Below are 20,405 nucleotides of genomic sequence, written 5' to 3'. Positions count from 1 at the left end.
CCTTTTTTTTTTACTCCTTTAATTGTTTTGGCTGAATTGCAATCCTTTTGCTTTTAGAGGAGTATTTACTCTGGGAAATCTCAACAAATTGCGTTTATTTATGTAAACTGAAACAACATTTTAATTTAACAAACACAGGGCTGGATTACAGTTTGTCCTTAATGTCTTTGAAACCAATGATTTGGAAGCAAGAGGCCCCGTGCGTAAAAGTTAACACAACAATGGATAGGCTATAAAAAAGCACAATATAAATAAATATAGCCTAAATACAAATAAATAATACTTCACTTGAAACTAATATTTAGATCAATTAGTCCAATTATCACACACCATGCATTCACAAATATCAGTTATGTCTTCTTGTATAAATTAAAGTTTTTGTGTGAGACATAGTCGATAAGTTCCGTTCTCGTCTAGTTACAAATGAGTCAGTTTTGGCGCTTGCATGATTCTGTCCTGCGCGCAGCTCTGGGTGAAATACGACCCGTTCACATCCACTACATGCGGGTCAGATGTCGTTGTTGTGTGTGAGTTTCTGTTGTCGTCATACTGTGGGTTAAACTGCGTGAAGGAGCCGCCTTGAGGAGCAGGGTATTTGTTGGAGTATTCAGCCTGGTATAGCACCGCTCCTGGCTGGGTTTGTTGGGACTTGAACGTAGGGGAGTCTGGTTGGTAGTCACCCCCTCCCAAATGCACATAACCCAGGCTGGATAGAGACAGAGTGGGGCTGCCCTGGGCGGAGTGGGGGGAGGAAGACTGGGGCGATGCTGACATTGTAGTGGTAGTGTTATTATTAGTGGTTGTATTTTGGCCTTGCTGCAACAATCTCTCGTCTTTCTTCTGTTTCATTCTGCGATTCTGGAACCAAATCTTGATCTGCCGCTCCTCGAGGCAGAGCAGGCCGGCCATCTCCACGCGCCGCGGCCGGCACAGGTAACGGCTGAAGTGGAACTCCTTCTCCAGCTCCACCAGTTGCGCGCTCGTATACGCGGTGCGCGTGCGCTTGCTGGAGGCCGCCGGGCTCGGGCACGCGCTTAATGGACACTTCTCGTCGTTGAGGGTGCAGTCTGTAGAATGGAATAGAATGGTATAGGATGGAATGGTATAGGATGGAATGGAAGCGAATGGTATAGAATGGAATACATCGTTATTGTCAATGGTGGAAATTTGGCTCACCTAAACCAGACATAAAACAATACATTGAAACGGTTTAAAACAACAATATTTAGTGCATTATGTTAAGCAGATATAACACATTAAGAATTGACAACAAAAACGTTTTTTAAAAATAGTCAGAATTTGAGGTTTGCTTCTTATTGGTCACAGAATTAATAATATTGAGAAAATGAGAGAAAATGTTGTTATCACTAGTTTTAATATATTTGTACTGCTTTTTATGTATGATTTGTAGCTCATTCTCAGTCATCGTCTCTGCCCGTCTGCTCTGCTTTTATTGTTTATTATTTATTGTTTATCGGGATCCCCATTAGTTGTTGCATTGGCAGCTGCTCTCCCTGTGTGGCCCATATTTTAATTAAAAAATATACATAGGCCTATAGGCTATTAAACAATGCTCGCACTTAACACTGCAGTAAACAATAACGTCACAGCGAAGCCATACGTTAAAACAATTAGAGCACATTGAAATCAATGGACAGGTAAAACAGTACAACAATAATAATCTGTCTTTATATGAACAGATATGCAAACTGAAAAATATACAAATAAGTTAATCAAAGAAGGCTTGTGATCACTGAGTATGCACCTAGTTTAATGAGCTTTATTTTATTATCATTAATTGACTCTTCGTTTTGTTCACGTGATTAGACTCAACTGTTAACAGTGTTGTTGTGAAAGAGCAGCTGTGCTCAGTCGACCTAACAGCCTAACCTTTATAAGTTAAGGTTAAATAAATAAAAGTTAGATCAAAAGATGCAGAAAACAAAAACCAACTTCACAACATAGACAAAGTTGTTTTTTAAGTATGTTAGGTGGTGGTGTTACACTTTTGGGTTTAGGCTATGAGATTTAGTGAGTGGATTCAGGTCTTGAGATATTTCAGAACATGGTTTATATAGCCATACACCTTTTTAAGATTAGCTGTACAATAGCTTTTCACTTTTTTGTTAAAAGTGGAATGTTACAGTGAATTTTAAAGGTGCAGTGTGTAATATGACATCATCAAGAAAGTTCTACAAAGTTCTAGAATGCAACGCTCCCTGGGTAACCCCAACCCTTTTGAATAATAACAGAAGCTACAGTGGCCTTCAAGGACAAGAACAATTCTAAGTTTTAAACAATGCACCTGATGACATTCCAACTATGACACTTTCAAGATGCCAGCACTAGGCCTTGGTCCAAAATATGCAGAAATATGGACATATATGAGACCCTTTCTAAGGGTAAAAAAAATATTCAAAATTGTTTTCCAGCTATTATGCACTAAATTAAATGTACTTATGGATATTATAATTACTTTCTACAAAATCTGCTAGGAAATAAAAACCCAAATTCTACACACTACAGGTTTAAGATTAGCTGTACAATAGCTTTTCACTTTTTTGTTAAAAGTGGAATGTTACAGTGAATTTTAAAGGTTTGTGTTTTTCCTTAGCAAAATCAAGACTCGAAAGGCTGAAGGGTCAAATTATGTGCGATGTGTAAAGGCCTCAACTGGGACAAATAATTAGGTTTTATAAAAGATTAATTATAGGGAAAAATTCATTAAGGTGTGTTTTTGCTTTTTTTATAAACATTACTAATTGTATTATCATTTAGGCCTAATTGTTTTTGTATAGTTTTCTGTGCTTTTACTATATTAATCTAATTGTTTATCCCTCTAAATGACTTCCTAAAATCTGAGCCAAGGTGTGTCCATCACCATCACCGTCTCTCTACTCTACTGCGGCCTGTCTGTCTGCTTGATTAATAGCTTTTTTGACCTTTTGAACCTAAAAACGAGAAAATAGGAGTTCGTTTTCTTCAGTTGAAAGAAAATTTAAAAAAAGGCCTCGTTCGTTCTTTGTTACGTCATACAAACCTTCGCGTCTCGTGCTGCCGTGTTTCTGCTTGTCTGCGTGTCTGGAATCTTTCATCCAGGGGAAGATATTTTTACTCATAGGAGGAAACTTTAGGCTTTTTTGATGTTGTTGTTGTTGTTGTTGTTGTTTTGAGTTTGACCGGCTCCGTGGAACTAGTAGCGCTCTATCGAACGTCTCCAACACTCCACGTTCTGTTTGGTGACGTCGTGTGCAGCCGAACCCAGCAGCAATGACATCATCATTATCATCCAAGAAGAATTCCCGATGGTGGTGATTTCTTGATTTCTGTTGCATTTCCATTTAAACGTGAAACCGACCGACAAGGGGCCAAATGTCACATGGCAGGGTTTCAACACAAGCCCTGCAGCAGCTTCGGCTTCAAAATCAGGCCTGGGAGGAGAAAAAGAAAAAAAAATTAGGGAGGAGACGACACGATCCATCTTATCAACTCAATAGTGCGCTGACATGAATAGAAAAAAAACCCTCTTCTAGTCTTGAGAGGCGAGAGGAGCGAGGCAGCGGGAAATTAAGAGTTTGGAGGAGATAAGCACACTAGAAAAACACTAGGCCAGGCCTATAGGATTTGTGGATACTCTTGTACATCTGGACAAAAAAATGTAATGTGATCATTCTATTTGTCTAACCCTAACATCCATTAAAGACCATATAGATAATAGATAAGCACACTAGAAAAACACTAGGATCTGTGGATACTCTTGTAGAATCTGGACAGAAATGTAATGTGATAATTCTATTTGTTTAGCCCTAACATCCATTACAGACCATGATTGACGTAAAATTAGGAATTCGTAGGAAATATACCCTCTTGAAAAACACAGAATTTGTAGGTAATCTTGTACAATCCTCGTGCCTACGACCGAATCACAGCAGTGCTGATATAGAGCGACAACATGCTCCCTCTCGTGTGCTATTGCTTAATTATTCTGTGTTTAGGCCTTAACAATCTGTGTTGAACTCATTGTGCTACTATAGGCCTAATAATTATCTTTTTAATTAATTCCATTGTATTGTTTCACATTTTTATATAATGAATTCAATGAAACGAGTTCACAGAATTTGCAGATCAAATTGTAGAATCTGGACAGAAAAAGAATAGTTATTTGTTGAGCCCTAACAATCATTAAGGACCTCATTGTCCTACAAATAGAATCATTTTTTCTGTTGTAATGACGCCTCAGTCTTTTATAGCCTACAGTCTAAAACAAATGTCGTATAATGAATTTAGTTTATGAAACGAGTTTATTTCGAAGGACTTTTGTTTGTCTTAAAAAGGATAAATGAAACACTAGCCATAGCCTAAAGACAAGAACAAATTGCAAACAATAGGCCTTATTCGTCTAAACAGACATTCAAACATTTAATAAATAGGCCCATAATAGGGAAATGCATTTAATACAAATATAAAAAATAGTTTAATTATTTTTAATCAACCATGTGTGTTTCCTGAAATGACATTAAGCCCTTGACTGTCTGTTAATAATAAATAGCAAGCCTGTATTCGCTGAATGGATGGCCCCTGTCTCACATTTTCAGGGAGACAAATTAAATATACCACATTATATCACAATCTACTAAAAACCCCATCCATCAAAACACAAAATAACACACACGAGTCCTTTGTGCGCGCGGCGTGTCTGTCTATCTGCCAATCTACCCCCGAACGGAAACGCACATAAGAATAGACTATTTCTACCAGAAATATCTCTTAAATTCAATTCCAACACAGAAGAAAAAAATATATAAAAGAATGCAGCTTTTTTTTAATGGCACGAAGAAGACGACGCGATAAACAGTTCGCCAGAGAGAGATAGAGAGACAGAGAGAGAGAGAGAGAGAGAGAGAATAGAATAGAAGTCTGGAGGCATGCAGCTTTATGAACTCTGTTTGAACCGCGACTGGAGTCAGGCTCGTAAATCATAAAGACACATAACGCGGTCTGCAGCCTGCCTTACCTTCAAACACAACCCACATTCATCCCCTCGCGACAAACAAATGCAACCAGCTCTCACCTGCTTCTTTCTTTCTTTCTTTCTTGAATAATCCCTTTTAGATAGAGATAGAGATAGCAGATAGGCCTTAAAAAATATATTTAAAACAACCGTGTCTCGCTCTCGCATTAGCTGCTGTTGCTGTGGTGATGGTAGTGGTGGCTTTGCATGGCAGTGGGGCGGTGTTGCAGAGTAGTGGAGTGGACGGACAGTCTTTTTTTTTCTACCGCTCACACACACACCGCCCTGCATAGCATTTGTGCACACAATGTCAACGTGTGTGTAGATGTGTGTGTGTGGGTGTTGATGTGTAGCCTGTGTGTGTGTGTGTGTGTGTGTGTGTGTGTGTGTGTGTGTGTGTGTGTGTGTGTGTGTGTGTGTGTGTGTGTGTGTGTGTGTGTGTGTGTGTAAAAAGAATACCTTTCTGCTGATCATGCAAGCACAGTTTCATATGTGGTAATAGCCCCTGCAATAAAGATGACATAATTCTTCATTTTAAATGCTTTTTTTCATGGAGAATTACATTTACATTTACAAATACATTTTTATGGGAATTAGAGCAGCAAGGAATATCCCAAAACATTATGTAGGCCTATTTCAAGACGAGAATCAAAATGGTTTGTATAACAGTGAGTTTAAGTAGATTTAGATAAAGAAAATGACATCTTAAAAAGACGCCCCCCCCCCCCCCCCCCCCCACCTACTAACAATGGCATGAATTAAAATCACCCCAAAATCTACTACTAGTAGTAGGCCTATTTGACGTACTATTCTGACGCATTCCAAGCTGCATTTATTTGGCCAGTAAGGAATTACACGCGCACGCAGCTCCATCTGCATGTTGTTCGTACAGACCTGGGAACTTGTCCAGCGCTGTAATAATAAATTCAAACATCCCATTTAGGAGCGATGCCAGAGACGCTATAAATTACTCTTTTTTTACACACACACACACACACACACACACACACACGCACGCACGCACGCACACACACACACACACACACACACGCATACCGAGAGCATTACGTCTTGTTTATGTAATGAGATTTTTTTTCTTCTTTCTAATTTAAATGAGTGATCCAATGGAGTCATTTTAAAGCACGAAAGAAGAGAGACAGACACAGTGGTCAGTGCAGCAGCAGCGTCCATTATATAGGCGTGTAGCCTACAAAAGTATATATTTTTTTTCTTTTAATGCAGAATTTGAGGCCTGGTTTGGTTAACTGTCAGTCCGCTGTATAGTGTATCGATCGGCGGCACTTTGATCTTATCCTCATGTTCGGCTCGATGGCTCTGATTGGTTCCGAGAGGCAGTGAGGTAATATTTAACCTCGTGGCGTTAATTAATGCTAATGACGCACCTTTGATCTCTCAGCCGTGTATGGGGGATTTTTAATGTACAGTCACCAAATCTATAATATAGTCCCATGTGTGGACCAAAAATAAGTTAGGCCTATTATAGAAGTATTTGAATTCATAGTATGAGAAAGCTGGTGACTATATTTAGTTTTAAAAGATCAAAATGTCTATACAGTGCAATGAAAATGTACACGTGCAGTTAGTTGCCAGTTTATTGCTGAGAAAATCGTCTAAAAAGCGCTATATAAGTAAATTCCATTTACCATTTTACCAGTATAACCATGCAACCAGTAAATGGTTAAAAATGTCACTTCTACTGCGCTGTCAACTGACCTGGCTCTAAATGCAGCGAGTAACCCCTCCCATCGCCATCGCACATAAAAGCCAGATCAACGTGGGTTAACACGGGTTTTTTGGTCAATGGGAAAGGGGTATTGTTGCATATTTTCGGCAGCTTTCAGCCTCCATAAGCTTAAGAAGGCCATGATATGTGACTTAAAGACCTATTTCACCGGTGGGAACATGAAGGTGTATTGAACTCTGAGATCCTATGTAGCATAAATGTGCAAACATTTTAGAAATCGGTTCCTCCTAGCCTGAGAAAAGGCAGAAAGAGTGTTTTATGGTCTCACTGTCTAACCCTACATTTTACTACAGTGTGTGTGACATCACACTAGTAAAAATTTAGGGTTATAATGATAGAACGCCGGATCCGTATGGGTGAAGTATTCCTTTAAAGCACCAGAATTGAAATGGCACTGCTCTTCTATACTGAGAGTTGTTTCTAATATTTTGTCCTGCCCAATTACTACAGCAATAAAGATACATACACTAAACAGGCATACATCTCTCTTATCGCCTTAAAGTGCTATAAAAACTTCCTTATAAATACGAAGAAAACCAGAAATGGGTTCAAGATTTAGCCTTTAGCCTATATATGCTAAGGTCTAAATCGTGAAGTGATGTATGCGCCAGAAAATAAGGAGTAGAATAAGAAATGGAAAAGGCTTGAGGGGCAAAAGCAGATGGACCGATGTGATCAGTCAGTGTGTAGAGAGCGAGAGACAGAGACGGTACAAATATAAATTCACTTTCTTGACAAGCTGCCTGTCTGTTCTTTGATGGACACACACACACACACACACACACACACACACACACACACACACACACACACACACACACACAGACTAGACATATATACACACACACACGGACTAGACACACACACACACACACACACACACACACACACACCTGTAGTTATCATTCAGATTGTGACAACACCCCTGAGCTGCACTTTACATGCCAATCTACATCACCATGGCGAACTCCACACTCTTCAAGCTGCCTGTCTGTTCTGTGATGGACACACGCACACACACACACACACACACACAAACACACACACACACACACATACTAGACATACAAACAGGCACACAGACGCAAACACACACACACTAGACATACACACACAGACACACACACACACATACAGACACACACACACACACTCAGTCAGTCTGCAGGCCTGCTGACAAATGCAACGTATACTGCAAACCTCTCTTGTCTATTAGCTGTAGGATCCACGTGTCCACAACATGGTATTTATGGCTCTGAATTAATCTAAAGATGGTTGACAGTTGAATCAACAGAGGTAATGACTTGATTCTCCATGGAGACCATAAGCAGCAAAGCAAATAAACAAACACACAAATATAGGCCTACTTGTAATTACAATTTAAAAAAAATATTGTCCAATTTTAGCTAGTTTTCCACATAATACATTCAGGTCTGTGATTTTGATGAGCTTATTTCACATATAAATATTCGATAAATGGTGTATATAATATAACCATCTGAATAATATACAATGTTGTTGTTAATGTATGTGTCGACAACTCTCAACTCCCCCTGTGGTGACCCAAGGATTTACCTATGAGTAACTAAGTACATTTACTCAACTACAGTTCTTCAGTATAACTTTGAGGCACTTGTTCTTCCCACTTTGTTACTTTATACTTCTACTGGCACTATATTTAGGAGGCAAATATTGTAATTTGTAGTTTGAATGACTTTAACTTTTAAACAGAATATTTCAACACTGTAGTTTTGCTACTTTCACTTCAGTAAAATATAATTCTTATTTGTTCCACTGGACATGGCTGAAGGCTAATATACACTCCAATGATAAGTTACACGGTTGTAATGACATATTGACGTTATAATTGCTGACGAAAACTGTACATTGATCAATCTTATATGTGCTTATAGCTACATTATAATGCATTATGACCTTTAATAACATTTTATATTCAATCTATGATATTAACTCTGTCTTAATGCTAAATAATTGCATCAAATCAACTCAAAACTCACACACTTTTGGCTATAAACACAGTAAACAAACACATATTTTCAACAAACTTACATTTTCCTTTTGGATTTCATCTCCTCTTTGCCACAGATCCCCAGCCCGGTCTGTTTGGAGTCTGTTATGAAGCCGTTTGTCCCGGGTCGTCCTCGCGTTTCCCTGCTAAACTCAAACTCCTCCTCAGCCGCGGGCCAGGCCAGCGCGCTGAAAAGAAGATAAACGATGTGGTGAACAATGCCCCACATTCAAGGCCCCATCCTGATACTTTCACAGCTGTCATAGGCTCCCAACAGTGTTTCTGTTTCAATTTTTTTTTTATTTAAAGCATTTGTGCATATCTCTTGACATTTCTACGCATTTTACAAGCATAATGTAAAAGGTCAACTGTGTTTCTGAAGGTCTGCCCGAATGCCTGTATCGGAAAAAGCATTTAAAATACATATTACCAGGCCTTCAAGTAAAAATTTAAAAGTTATGAAAACTCAAATTTTCAAGGCAATTGTCTTAGCTAGGTTTTTGAGTTTTGAGGCCATCAGTAATACTCTAAGTTTGAAGGAAAACTACAGACACTTAAGCCTACTAAGTATCTTTTGTTGAGATAACCCATCATTCATATGTGATGTAACTTCAAGTAACGGTACAAGTTACTAAACTTCCAAAAAGTTAAAGTTTTGCCAACTTATTATTTTTAGTTCAGAAAGTTTTTCAGACAGTTTTAACACTGTTTAATGTTTTACTGAACATTTTGGTTTTGTTTGTTATCTGTATGACGGATAATTAGTTGGAACAAGTGTTATGGTTTGAAATTGTTGGTATTTGAAGCACTACATTTCATTTGGAAGAGACATTCTCATTACATATGAATGATAAGTTATCTCAAAACTCGATAATCTAGTAAAGACTGTTGCCTTCAAACTTAGAATTTTCCTAATTTTTTTATTTTTACAGTACAGAAAACATCAAATATGTCAGAAATATACACAACATCTGCTATTGGGAAAGTACAGATGGACTAATACAGAAGTAATCAGTGTAAAATGGCTGTTTTGAGATGAAGTGTCATCACCTACATACTCCCCCAGACGCGAACTTGTGGCTGTTGATATATTTACACAAATTCGGATCTACAGGGTTTATATAGATGACAGATCTCGGGAGCAAATGCATGCTCCTCAAAATACTAATAATGTTTGAATATTAACAATAATAGCCTATACACTAAGGAGTTAGAAATGTATGGTGTTAACGTTTACCATTCTCTAAGTCATGCACCCTTTATAAAGCACTTAAAACTAACTTGTGTAAGCAATATTTGTTGGACAAGTTTCATCTCTCAAAATACTTCTAAAGATTCTCATAAGTCATGCATTGAAATATTTGAAGGTTATGAACAAAAAAGTACTATCTGCAGAAATATGCCCTTGTATTATTATATACGAAACATTACATTGTTCATACTGGTGCATCCATGACCTCTTTAGCCTCCAACAAGTGGTGAATTTTCAATATTGCAACGCTCCTTTGCTAACCCCTCCCTAAGGTGGCCTTCAAGGACAAGAGGCTAGTTACTAAAGATGGCATCATCCACCACTGCCTCAAGTCTTTCCACAATATATCAAGTGATGAGGTGAAGATGTATTTAGTTATTTATTCTATAGTACTTCTTCTTCTTGGTCTTCCAACAGGTGCATTTCCCCAGGACACCCACGTTATATAAAAACTCGCAAGGCCATTAAGTTTGTCTGTTCTGTGTTACTGTAGAAACATGGCGGCCTCAGCGCCCCCACTCCTATGCAGACAAAGGGTTCATTCTAAGGTCATACAAGAAACACCATTATTCTCAAGTGATTATACACTAATTAAACCATACCATTATGAATATCATATTCCATGTGAAATTTCTACCTCTGTCTGTTCTTAAAAAATGCCAAAGAAAATCTACACACTGCGCCTTTAAAGATTTACTATTCCCCCTCACTCAGCCTTCACACCGCCTACAAACATAACCAGTGATTGTGAACACGCTCAGAGTGACACTGGTTTGTCTGTGTTCTGCCCCGTAACCTACACGGCCCCTAATGATGAGGAAAGTCATCCATCATCCACAGGCCCGGTCTGAGGCGCCCTCTGCCGGTAGCCCTAAGGTACTACACCACCGCCTGTAGCAGTGAAATGAACTCTCTCTCACACGGCACGCACGCACACACACACACACACACACATACACACACAAACTCCTGTGTGCCTCTCTCTTTCTCTCTCTCTTTCTTTCTCTCTCTCTCTCACACAAACACTCACACTCTCTCTCTCTCGCTTTGTCTCTATCTCACACACTCACACTCTCACACACACACACACACACACACACACACACACACACACACACACACACACACACAGTCAGTCTGCCAGATGTTCAGCATCCATGACACCAAAAACTGGCCTCCCCACCAAAAAATAAATAAAGCTCACACTTCCAAGGTGACATTCATTTCATCATTTTGATTTAATACATTAACAATGCTGCGTTAAATCTCACTTGAAAGATAGGGCCAATTTAAGACTTATTTGACTTTTTTTTAAAAGTAGAATAAATAGGTTTTCTTGTTTATTTTTCATTTTAAAACTGATTTGACAAATTTCCTCAGCTTAAACGCAAACAGTGTTTAAACAGATCTGACAAAAATACACCAAGTTTGTGTTTAAAAAATTGTGCTTGTGAGGCTGATACACTGTATGTGGCACCGTGTTTTGTGCACATTTATAAAACGGATAGATAGATAGATAGATAGATAGATAGATAGATAGATAGATAGATAGATAGATAGATAGATAGGCTATACATATGTTATTGTCATTGCACTAATAAAACAATACAATGTAACTTGTTTTTTGCAGCAAAAAATGCTGGTTCGCATACTACTTTGTGTAGTATGCGAACCAGCATGTGTATAGTATAGTACAAAAATTAAAATGCTATGTGAAGATTTTGCATGTCCCAATACATAGGCCTACGTGTCAAATGCAGTAGGTCTGACTATGCCAAAAGTACATGGTAGTCCTAATACAACAATGTCTTTGTGTAGAATGCAAACCAGCATGTATATAGTATAGTTTAAAAATGAAAAGGCTATGTGATTGGGAACGCACTGTCTGTATCCATCATGACAGATTTTGCATGTCCCAATACATAGGCCTACGTGTCAAATGCAGTAGGTCTATGCCAAAAATACATCCAATGTCTATATGCAAACCAGCATGTATATAGTATAGCATATAAATAAATTAAAAGGCCAGCATGCAGTATATTGTAAAAAGCAAAAGTCTGTGATTGGGAACGCACTGAATCCATCATGACAGTGCAAAGTCTGGCACTAGTTTAGCGAGAGGCAGAAACGCTTCCTTCCTCCTGCCTGACGCATCTGCAGCTATCGCGTCAGTCTGTATTTCGTCTCCTGACCCTGCGATGATCCCCGCCGCCATGAATTATGCATGAGATCCGGGTACAGATTACCCCTATCAATATGCAATACTCATTACGCTGCTTAAATTGCCACTTAATAGTTATGAATATGTTGGAAAATGTCTGGGACCCATATAGCACACACCACCACTGCTTTTAGTTTTAACTCAATTTTTTGTATATACCTGAAATTAGTTTTTGTTACGAGGATAGGCTTACTTCTTCTTCTTCTTCCCACTCCCTTTCAAATATGTTATCCAAATTGACAATTCATACTGCGTTGTGCTCTCTATTAAGTAATATTTTTGACCTTTTGTTGCGTCTTTTTTTACATTTTTAGAAATTGAATAAAATCAAAAGTTTGAAAATATTTGAGTTGATAAGATAAGATATACTTTATTCATCCCAGCAGGAAAATGTAGGTGTTCCAGCCGCCAGCATACATATACATAACACAACACATCCCACTCATACAAAAACATGAGCCCACAATACATAGCCAAGATAAAAAAATATATATATATATCTCACCAATGTTTTGTGACATTTAGTATTTCCTACATATTATATTTTGTTTTTACTAGTGGTCGGTATATTATAGACAGTGCATACAGGCTAGAAAGAGCTGAGCAGTCTCTATGTTAAAGCAGTGAATGCCTGCATGCTGCTGCTGCTGCTGCTGCTGCATTCGTCCAGCGCAGTGCGTGTCCGACAGTTCACCTTTGGCCGCTCGTTGACTCCACACATCGGGCATAAATCACTCCGGGACCTCGCTCAAGTTCGCTTCACGTCAAGCTCCACAAAACATCCACCAATTAGTCTTTTAAGAGGGTTTTCTTTTGCATCCTAAACATTTAGTTTCTGCAGAATTAAATAAGCATAGGCAATGTTCCTTATAGGCTACTTTAGAGGCTATTTTAATTTAACAAGATTAACTTTAATGAATAGATGTGATTCTGGAGAGATACAGGCCTTTGGAGAGATGTATACAGGGGGTAAGATTGACATTTTCGTCTTAACAAAAAATGTAAATTAAATAGTTTTGGGATATTTTGAAAATTTGGAAGAAATCTGGATCAACTTGTTGGAGTGTAGGCCTAAACAACGATTTATTTTCTAAATCTCCAAACAAGAGTCATTATAAAAAAATAATTGTAATTGTAGGCCTACTATGATGTTTTAAATGTACTATTTTAGCAGCTACAATATTTTTTTTCTATAAACTGTTGTTCCCCAAGTTTTTGTCCAGTATATTTTAGGACTAAACATAACTGGACATCGCTTCCATATCCACCAGTGCAAAGCAGTCCAGCCTTTTTCTTGGTCCCATCCATGCAGTTAAGCCGTCACTTTCATTCAAGGTTGTGAATTATATAGTACATTGTCTACTCCCCAAAACCATAAAACCAACTTTATGGACCTCACGTGACTTTTTTTTCCACAGTCCGTAAGTAATATAGGTCTATACAATCTTTGGCAAAGGAGGATTTTTAACCAAACTTCCTTGGCCTTGCTGATATACCTGTACGCCAAAAACCAAAGACAGTTTTTTTTATATATATATTTTTTTTTCTAAGGGCGTATTTGTGGATTTACACTTCCCGCGCTTGGCAAGCCCACAAATCGCTGCACAGAGAATCAGAGGCACGAGGTAAGGTTTGGAGATGAAAAAAGTTGAGATATTTTCTGTTTTGTCTTTTGAAATTGAGCTAAAAAAAAATCTCGTTGTTCAATTTGACATTTTTATAATTCTCTCAAGTTAATCATTGGCGAGTTAAATTACTTTGCGTAAGCCACCAGTGCTTCTTAAAACTCACTCCACCCTCCTTGTAAACATTGCTTGACTTTCGTATAACTCGCGTGTTTAGCCTGATACTTGATAATTCAGTCACGAGACACGTGCAAGGCAAGTTGAGAGAAACTTTTTTTTATTTTTCCAAGCGCTATGAGTTCACTTAATACAAATACAAAAAGCTTATTGGCGAAAAAAGCTCACATCATCATCATCATCATCACTGCCTATATCCATCCACAGAGAATGACCCTTTGCACTAAAAATTGATCACATTGACAGGATACATTTGTTTTCCATTGCTCATAATTACTTTTCTAAAACAATAATTAGAATAATAATTAATAATAATAATTATAGATGCACAAAATATCCTAGAGCTACACATTGGCATTTGTTTATGAAAGTGTATGGATGTGGCCACAAGATATTAGCCTATAACCATCAAAAATAGCAGAAAAAACGTACACGAAAAGCGCTTTTGAATGTGGATGGGCCCCCGGAAGAGAGAGAATACATTATAGTATACATTCAATGAAGAGCAGCATATGGTTTGGGAAACTTTTTTTTTTTCTTCTTTTTTTTTTGTAATTTTCTATACTGTACATTGAATTTTTGTATTACTCCTGTAAGACCGTCAATAAAGTCACGATAAGTTGCTCAAGTTGACACACTTTTCAAATAGAGAAATAGATAAGATAAGACAGAAGAGCAAAAAGCGTGGACAAGTAAAGTGGACACCCCCCGAATAATATGTACATCTTATTTTCTTTAAACCCCCAAAAACATGACATCAATAAGCTATCATATACAACAACAACAAACTAAAAAACATAAACAAATGGCATTTTCTTTTTCTTTTTTTTAAGGACTTTCTTTCAAAGACAGAATACTTCTTTTTCTATCACAATAACATGCTGGAAGGTGCTGCGCCTTTTTCAATAGTTTTACAGTACTCATGGACTTCTTTCATTCTTTGTATTTATTTTTAATTTTTTAATTTACTATTTTATCTTAATTTTTTACTTTTTTTTTCTTTTTTTTTATCTTACTATTTTTCCCAAAAGTTGTATTCAGTTGTGGAAGGCGCTCCCTCCCGTCACCAGACTCATGCTTTTCAGTTTATTGTCCTTCTTCCATTTCATCCTGCGGTTCTGAAACCATATTTTGATCTGTCTCTCGGAAAGACACAGGGCGTGGGCTATCTCTATCCTTCGCCGCCGAGTGAGGTACCTATTGAAGTGAAACTCCTTCTCGAGCTCCAACGTCTGGTAGCGGGTGTACGCGGTTCTTGCCCTTTTCCCGTCTGGTCCAGTCATATCTATATGAAAAATTTTAACAAGGGAATAAGATTAGTCCAAAAAAAACTACACGTAATAACAAAAAACAATAGTAGTGTATTGTGGATGGGGTTATGAATTGATTGGACTGTTGGGCTTTGTAATAAGGATGCTATATATATATAGGCAAAGTCAGAAGTCAAAGTCAACAATTATTTCTATAGCACATTTAAAAACAACATCAGTTGACCAAAGCGCTGTACTGTACAAGAATATACAATAACACATGATAGTCTACATGAGAAGAAAAGGGAGGCGTGTCAGTCTTTAACAAGGGGAATTAGTCAAACAATACAAAACTACACTTAATAACAAACAATAGTATATTGTGGATTGGGTTTTTCGAATTGATTACTGGACTTTTTTCAGTAGTCAATCTAGGCTATCATCATATCTAGGCTATTACAATTTTAAAACAAGGGGAGAAATCGAGAATACGATCACCATACAAACTACACAACAATAATAGTATATGGTATTTTTTTTTTTTTACTTGACTTCATATAATGGGGATGGTTCATATTTAGTCTATATACATTTTAAAAAAAGGAATTGGAACCAGCTAATACGCACCATACAATCAACACTAGACAATAACAATAGTAGTTTGGGGACTGGGTGTTTTGCCTATAGCCTGCTGGACTTGTGAGCTTTACTATGAGGATATTTGGGGGTCACTTACATTATGATGAAGCGTGGAAGGAGGGAAGCATGCAACCAACCAACACGACACATAACACAACAGCACTGCACAGTTTCTTAAGGGCTATATCTCGCTCTCTCGCCATGCACATTTAAATGCCCAAATCCACTCATCACACACACTCACACACACACTCTCACACACTCTCTCACACACACAGCCCTTCTCTGCTACTCCATCGGTAGTTAACCTCAACCCCCATTTGTAGCAAACAATGCCATAAAAGACTTTACAAAAACACTGGCCCTTATTTTTTTTTCACACACCGCCGCCACCACCTACAACAACCTGCTCACTCATGCAACACCTGACAGATTTATTAGGCTATATATGACACAGCGTCATCTTACGTGACATCCTTCAAACAACAACACATATACAGGTTATAGTATTATAGATGCGTATAAAGTAAATTCAATCTGTACCATGGCTTATGTGCAGTTTCCGCATCCAAGGGAATATTTGTGGTGTTTGGCAATCGTTTGATGTGGGAGTCGAAGAGGTGGCGTTGTTGAGATCCTGGTGCTGCTGCTGCTGCTGCTGCTGCTGCTGCTGCGTCCGTGGCGCCGAGCTGGATCCGCTGCTGTGTGCGCCTTCGTCGGTCTCAGAGGCGATGTTACCCACGTCCTCGACCTCCGTGAAATTGTTGCTTTTGTTGAGATTGAGATGGTTGTTGATGTTAATGTTGCCGACGCTATTCGAGGTCGTGCCCCGGTCAGAGGGAGGGGAACACGGGCTTTTTAAATCCAGTTGGTCTCGGTTGTTACCACCACCAATACCACCACCAACACCAACGACCGAAGCGCACGATTGCTGTGCCACTGGATCTGATGGAGACGAGAGCGAGCACTGGTTATTGTTTGGCGTCTGTCTGTAGCGGGCGTCTGGGGCGAATCCGCGGGCATCGTCAGCTCGCACGGACGCCCCAAAGTGTCCCCCACTGGCGCCTACTGGGTTGGTGCGGTTGACGGTTAGGTCCATGCCATTGTAGTTGTAGCCGAAAGACCCGGAGTGCATGGTGCCAGGGTCTCTGAAGGTACCGCCGTTCACGCCACTGTTAGTCCCATAATTTAGTAACTGATAGTCGGAGCCGTTCGGATAGCGCCCTGAAAACGAGTTTACAAAGTAAGAGCTCATTTGCTTGGATTTTTAAAGCCTCGATTTGTAGATCTTTGTCGCTATAATCCGTGTGTTGCTTGCACGATTTATGGACGCAATCATGAATTATAAGCAATGAAGCCCTCCGTACTGTACTTTGCCAGGTATGCGGCCAAATATGGGGAGAGCGCTCGGGAATCACGTGCCTTTGTTGACCAGTCGTAAATCCTCACTGATGACTTCAAGAGGTAATTCATGCTCCATGGTTACAAATGATGACGAAATAATGGTCGTTAGGCTCCAGTCAATGGTGCCTCCCCGCTGCGCAACGCGAGAGGCGCGCAGGCAGAGAGCGCCATCTTCCGGTGATAGGTGGTATTGCTCTGGCGAGGGACGTGCTGTCAAGGCCCCCGTGGAACCATCCATCATTTATGTAACACGCTCATAATGTAGGCCACAAAAGGCTCAGGTAACGCACAATACAGTGACTTTATCAGGCGATACTGGTGGCAGCTAAACGGGCAGACTGTCAAAATGGAAATTATTTTAATCTGTATTGGTTTTATTTCGAATTTATAGACGTATTGTGACTTCATAAGCAGTGTGTAACGTAATAAAAAAAACAGCTGATATTTGTGGTTGGCCTTGTGATAGTAAGAGTGGTTATAGAAGGAATTATAACACGAATAGTCTCTTTTTCTTGGGTTATGAAAGACGCCACAAGATGTTCCAATATACATCAAAAAGCCTTTATTTTTCTATGTACAATTTTCCTAAACAAAATATTGCACACGATATTATATCCAGATGTGCATTGAAACACACACACACACACACACACACAGAGAGAGAGGTTGAACAAACAGCAATAAATAACACGTAACATTTTTCTCATCTGTACAATTGTAACTTTTCATGGCACAGTTTGTGAACAACAATAAGCCTATATGGACTATTATAGAACGACTACGCCACCACGACATACATGTACAATGAAGGACAAAACCCTAGTTTGAATCAAGAAAAGAAAATATATATAATAAAATGGTAAAAAAACTCAGTAGGGCTATACGGGAATGAGGTAACGACATTGTACAGAAAGAAAAAAAAACTAGACACCTCAAAATATTTACATTTTGGCGGGATTTTGTTGCATAGTCCTCTAAATAAAACGCACGAGCACAGGGACATATACAAACAAACATAGGAGGAGGACCTGATTTTAACCTAGAATAATAATAATAATAATGCAGACAGACAGATATCTTCACCGTGCAGAAACTCAAATAGTCTAGCGCTATACACGTTTCTAACATGTGATTCGTTTTATATCTACAAAGGAATAGTACACCGTTTTATTCTGGGGTTCAGTACAGACAGTATGTGCACATGAAACAGGCACGCGCATACGTCATTTCTCTCTCCAAATGTCCTTTATTTAGGCTTTTTTTTTAGCTCTTCTTCTCGGCTTCTTCCTCCTCTTCTTCGGGTGTTTTTGAACTGGGATTGAGGAGTTTGTTTTCCTTTTTCCATTTCATCCTGCGGTTCTGGAACCAGATTTTGATTTGCCTCTCGGTGAGACAGAGCGCGTGAGAGATCTCTATCCGGCGCCTCCGCGTGAGGTAGCGGTTGAAGTGGAACTCCTTCTCCAGCTCCAACGTCTGGTAGCGCGTGTACGTCTGTCTGCCCCGGCGACCACTGTTGCCAAACGGCCCTAGAAAGGAGACAAAAGAGAATAAAAAATATATATATATAATTAATCAATGATTAAATATTCGTCTTTTGGGTGTATTTCGAAAGTTTTTAGGAGGGGAAAATCTACCTGAAAGTGCACTCGATATCTGTAGGCGTGTGTCTGAAAGAATACAATAGTGTGTAAGTGGGAATTCAACTGCATATCACACGCTCATAACAATCAAATATGATATTTTTGTTGTGGATTAAGTAGTACATTATGAAATACTAATCAACTGTGCTTTACTGTATGTGTTTTTTAATAATAGTCACTATAACAGCTTCTTCCACTGGTGCGCAAATGTCTCCAAGTGGCACTCCATAGCTTATTTTTATTTTTTTCCAAATATATTCCATAATATCCCTATTTTCCCATTCTATCTCTATATTAAGCCCATGTCCTGCCATATAGTGAGTTTGCAATGAGCTTGATATGGTTTTTTTTTAATTTATAAAACCTCCTAAATGATGTCATTAATGCGCGCTACGATAGAATGGAGCGTGTAATGTGTGGAATACGTGGTGCGTAAAAGTGACCTCATGGTGCATTTCATCTCGTGTGACTGACATCAGTGTATTGTCCTGTAACATTACAGTAGAGACGTAGCCTACAGTCACAGCCACACAGTCAGACTGCGCAATAATGGGACAAATCTTGGAGATTTACAATGAAATTCTAATGTTTGTCTTCACATTTAATCGCGGCTTGAAGTGTTTTTTGTTGACATTAAGTGGCGCTCTTAAACGGACAAAAAGGCCCATTCGGAAGATGCCATGTGACACTTAGAGCTTGGGTGATGTAGGCCGTGTGTGTGAGTGTGTGTGTGTGTGTGTGTGTGTGTGTGTGTGTGTGTGTGTGTGTGTGTGTGTGTGTGTGTGTGTGTGTGTGTGAGAGAGAGAGTGTACGTGTGTGTGTGTGCACGTGCGGGTATGTATGTTATGATGATGATGATGTAGCAGCCAAAAAGCCCTGAAGGCGCGTGAAGATCCGTGCGTAATCGCGATAATCTCAAACTCTACTTTGGGTTCTATAATCGTCTGATTGTTTGTTTTAACGTTAAATTCAATAAATGCAAGTAATGTTGGACAGGTATAAATGTAGCCTATGTATTGATAAAAGGTGATAACTATTCACAGTCTGAAACTGGATTGTTATTGTTCAATTGTTAAAGGAATAGTTCAATAAATACAAGTGTGGTTGTGGATTGAGCTCTCAACAACTGACAGGTAGTAAACTGTGCGCGAGCCTTTAGGATGCTCACTTCATCACGAAAAGAGAGAGAGAGAGAGAGAGAGGGAGAGCTGGACTACTCTTTTATACCTCCACAATAACAACAGACTTTTAAACTGTTAAAGGGGCAACACGCTGTGGCAAAGCAGGTATATAGAGTATAGCCATCCACTGTTTGCAGGGTTGGTGGTTCGATCCCCGCCTCTTGCCTTATTTCAAAGTGCCCTGGGCAAAAAAGCGCAAGACACCGAACCC

At 38.9% G+C, this 20,405-nt stretch overlaps 3 protein-coding genes across 3 annotated transcripts in view; all 3 read right to left on the bottom strand.

Moving 5' to 3' along the window:
- Positions 1–417: 417 nt before the first annotated feature.
- LOC307267325 (uncharacterized protein) lies at positions 418–12,272 on the bottom strand (the record flags this gene model as incomplete). The annotated part of the gene is made up of 4 exons (XM_080049617.1): positions 418–1,067; positions 3,223–3,431; positions 8,847–8,993; positions 12,208–12,272. The coding sequence occupies 4 exons, from the start codon at positions 12,270–12,272 to the stop codon at positions 418–420; spliced, it is 1,071 nt and encodes a 356-aa protein (XP_079905743.1).
- Positions 12,273–15,117: 2,845 nt separating this feature from the next.
- hoxb5b (homeobox B5b) lies at positions 15,118–17,308 on the bottom strand (the record flags this gene model as incomplete). The annotated part of the gene is given in 4 exon segments (XM_080048864.1): positions 15,118–15,365; positions 16,513–17,236; positions 17,238–17,276; positions 17,279–17,308. Coding segments are annotated over 4 exon segments (1,041 nt in total).
- A 1,328-nt stretch (positions 17,309–18,636) lies between these two features.
- The window catches only part of ttll6 (tubulin tyrosine ligase-like family, member 6), a gene marked incomplete at both ends in the record, with an annotated part of 17,405 nt that continues 15,636 nt past the window's right edge, over positions 18,637–20,405 (bottom strand). Inside the window, one exon of the mRNA XM_080049597.1 lies at positions 18,637–18,899. Coding sequence (XP_079905723.1) covers positions 18,637–18,899 — 263 coding nt within the window. The remainder of the gene's footprint in view (positions 18,900–20,405) is intronic.

The sequence above is a fragment of the Ammodytes marinus genome (genome assembly GCF_949987685.1).
Source record: "Ammodytes marinus genome assembly, chromosome: 20".
Classification (NCBI taxonomy): Eukaryota; Metazoa; Chordata; class Actinopteri; order Uranoscopiformes; family Ammodytidae; genus Ammodytes; species Ammodytes marinus.
This window is presented reverse-complemented; position numbering and strand designations above follow the sequence as displayed.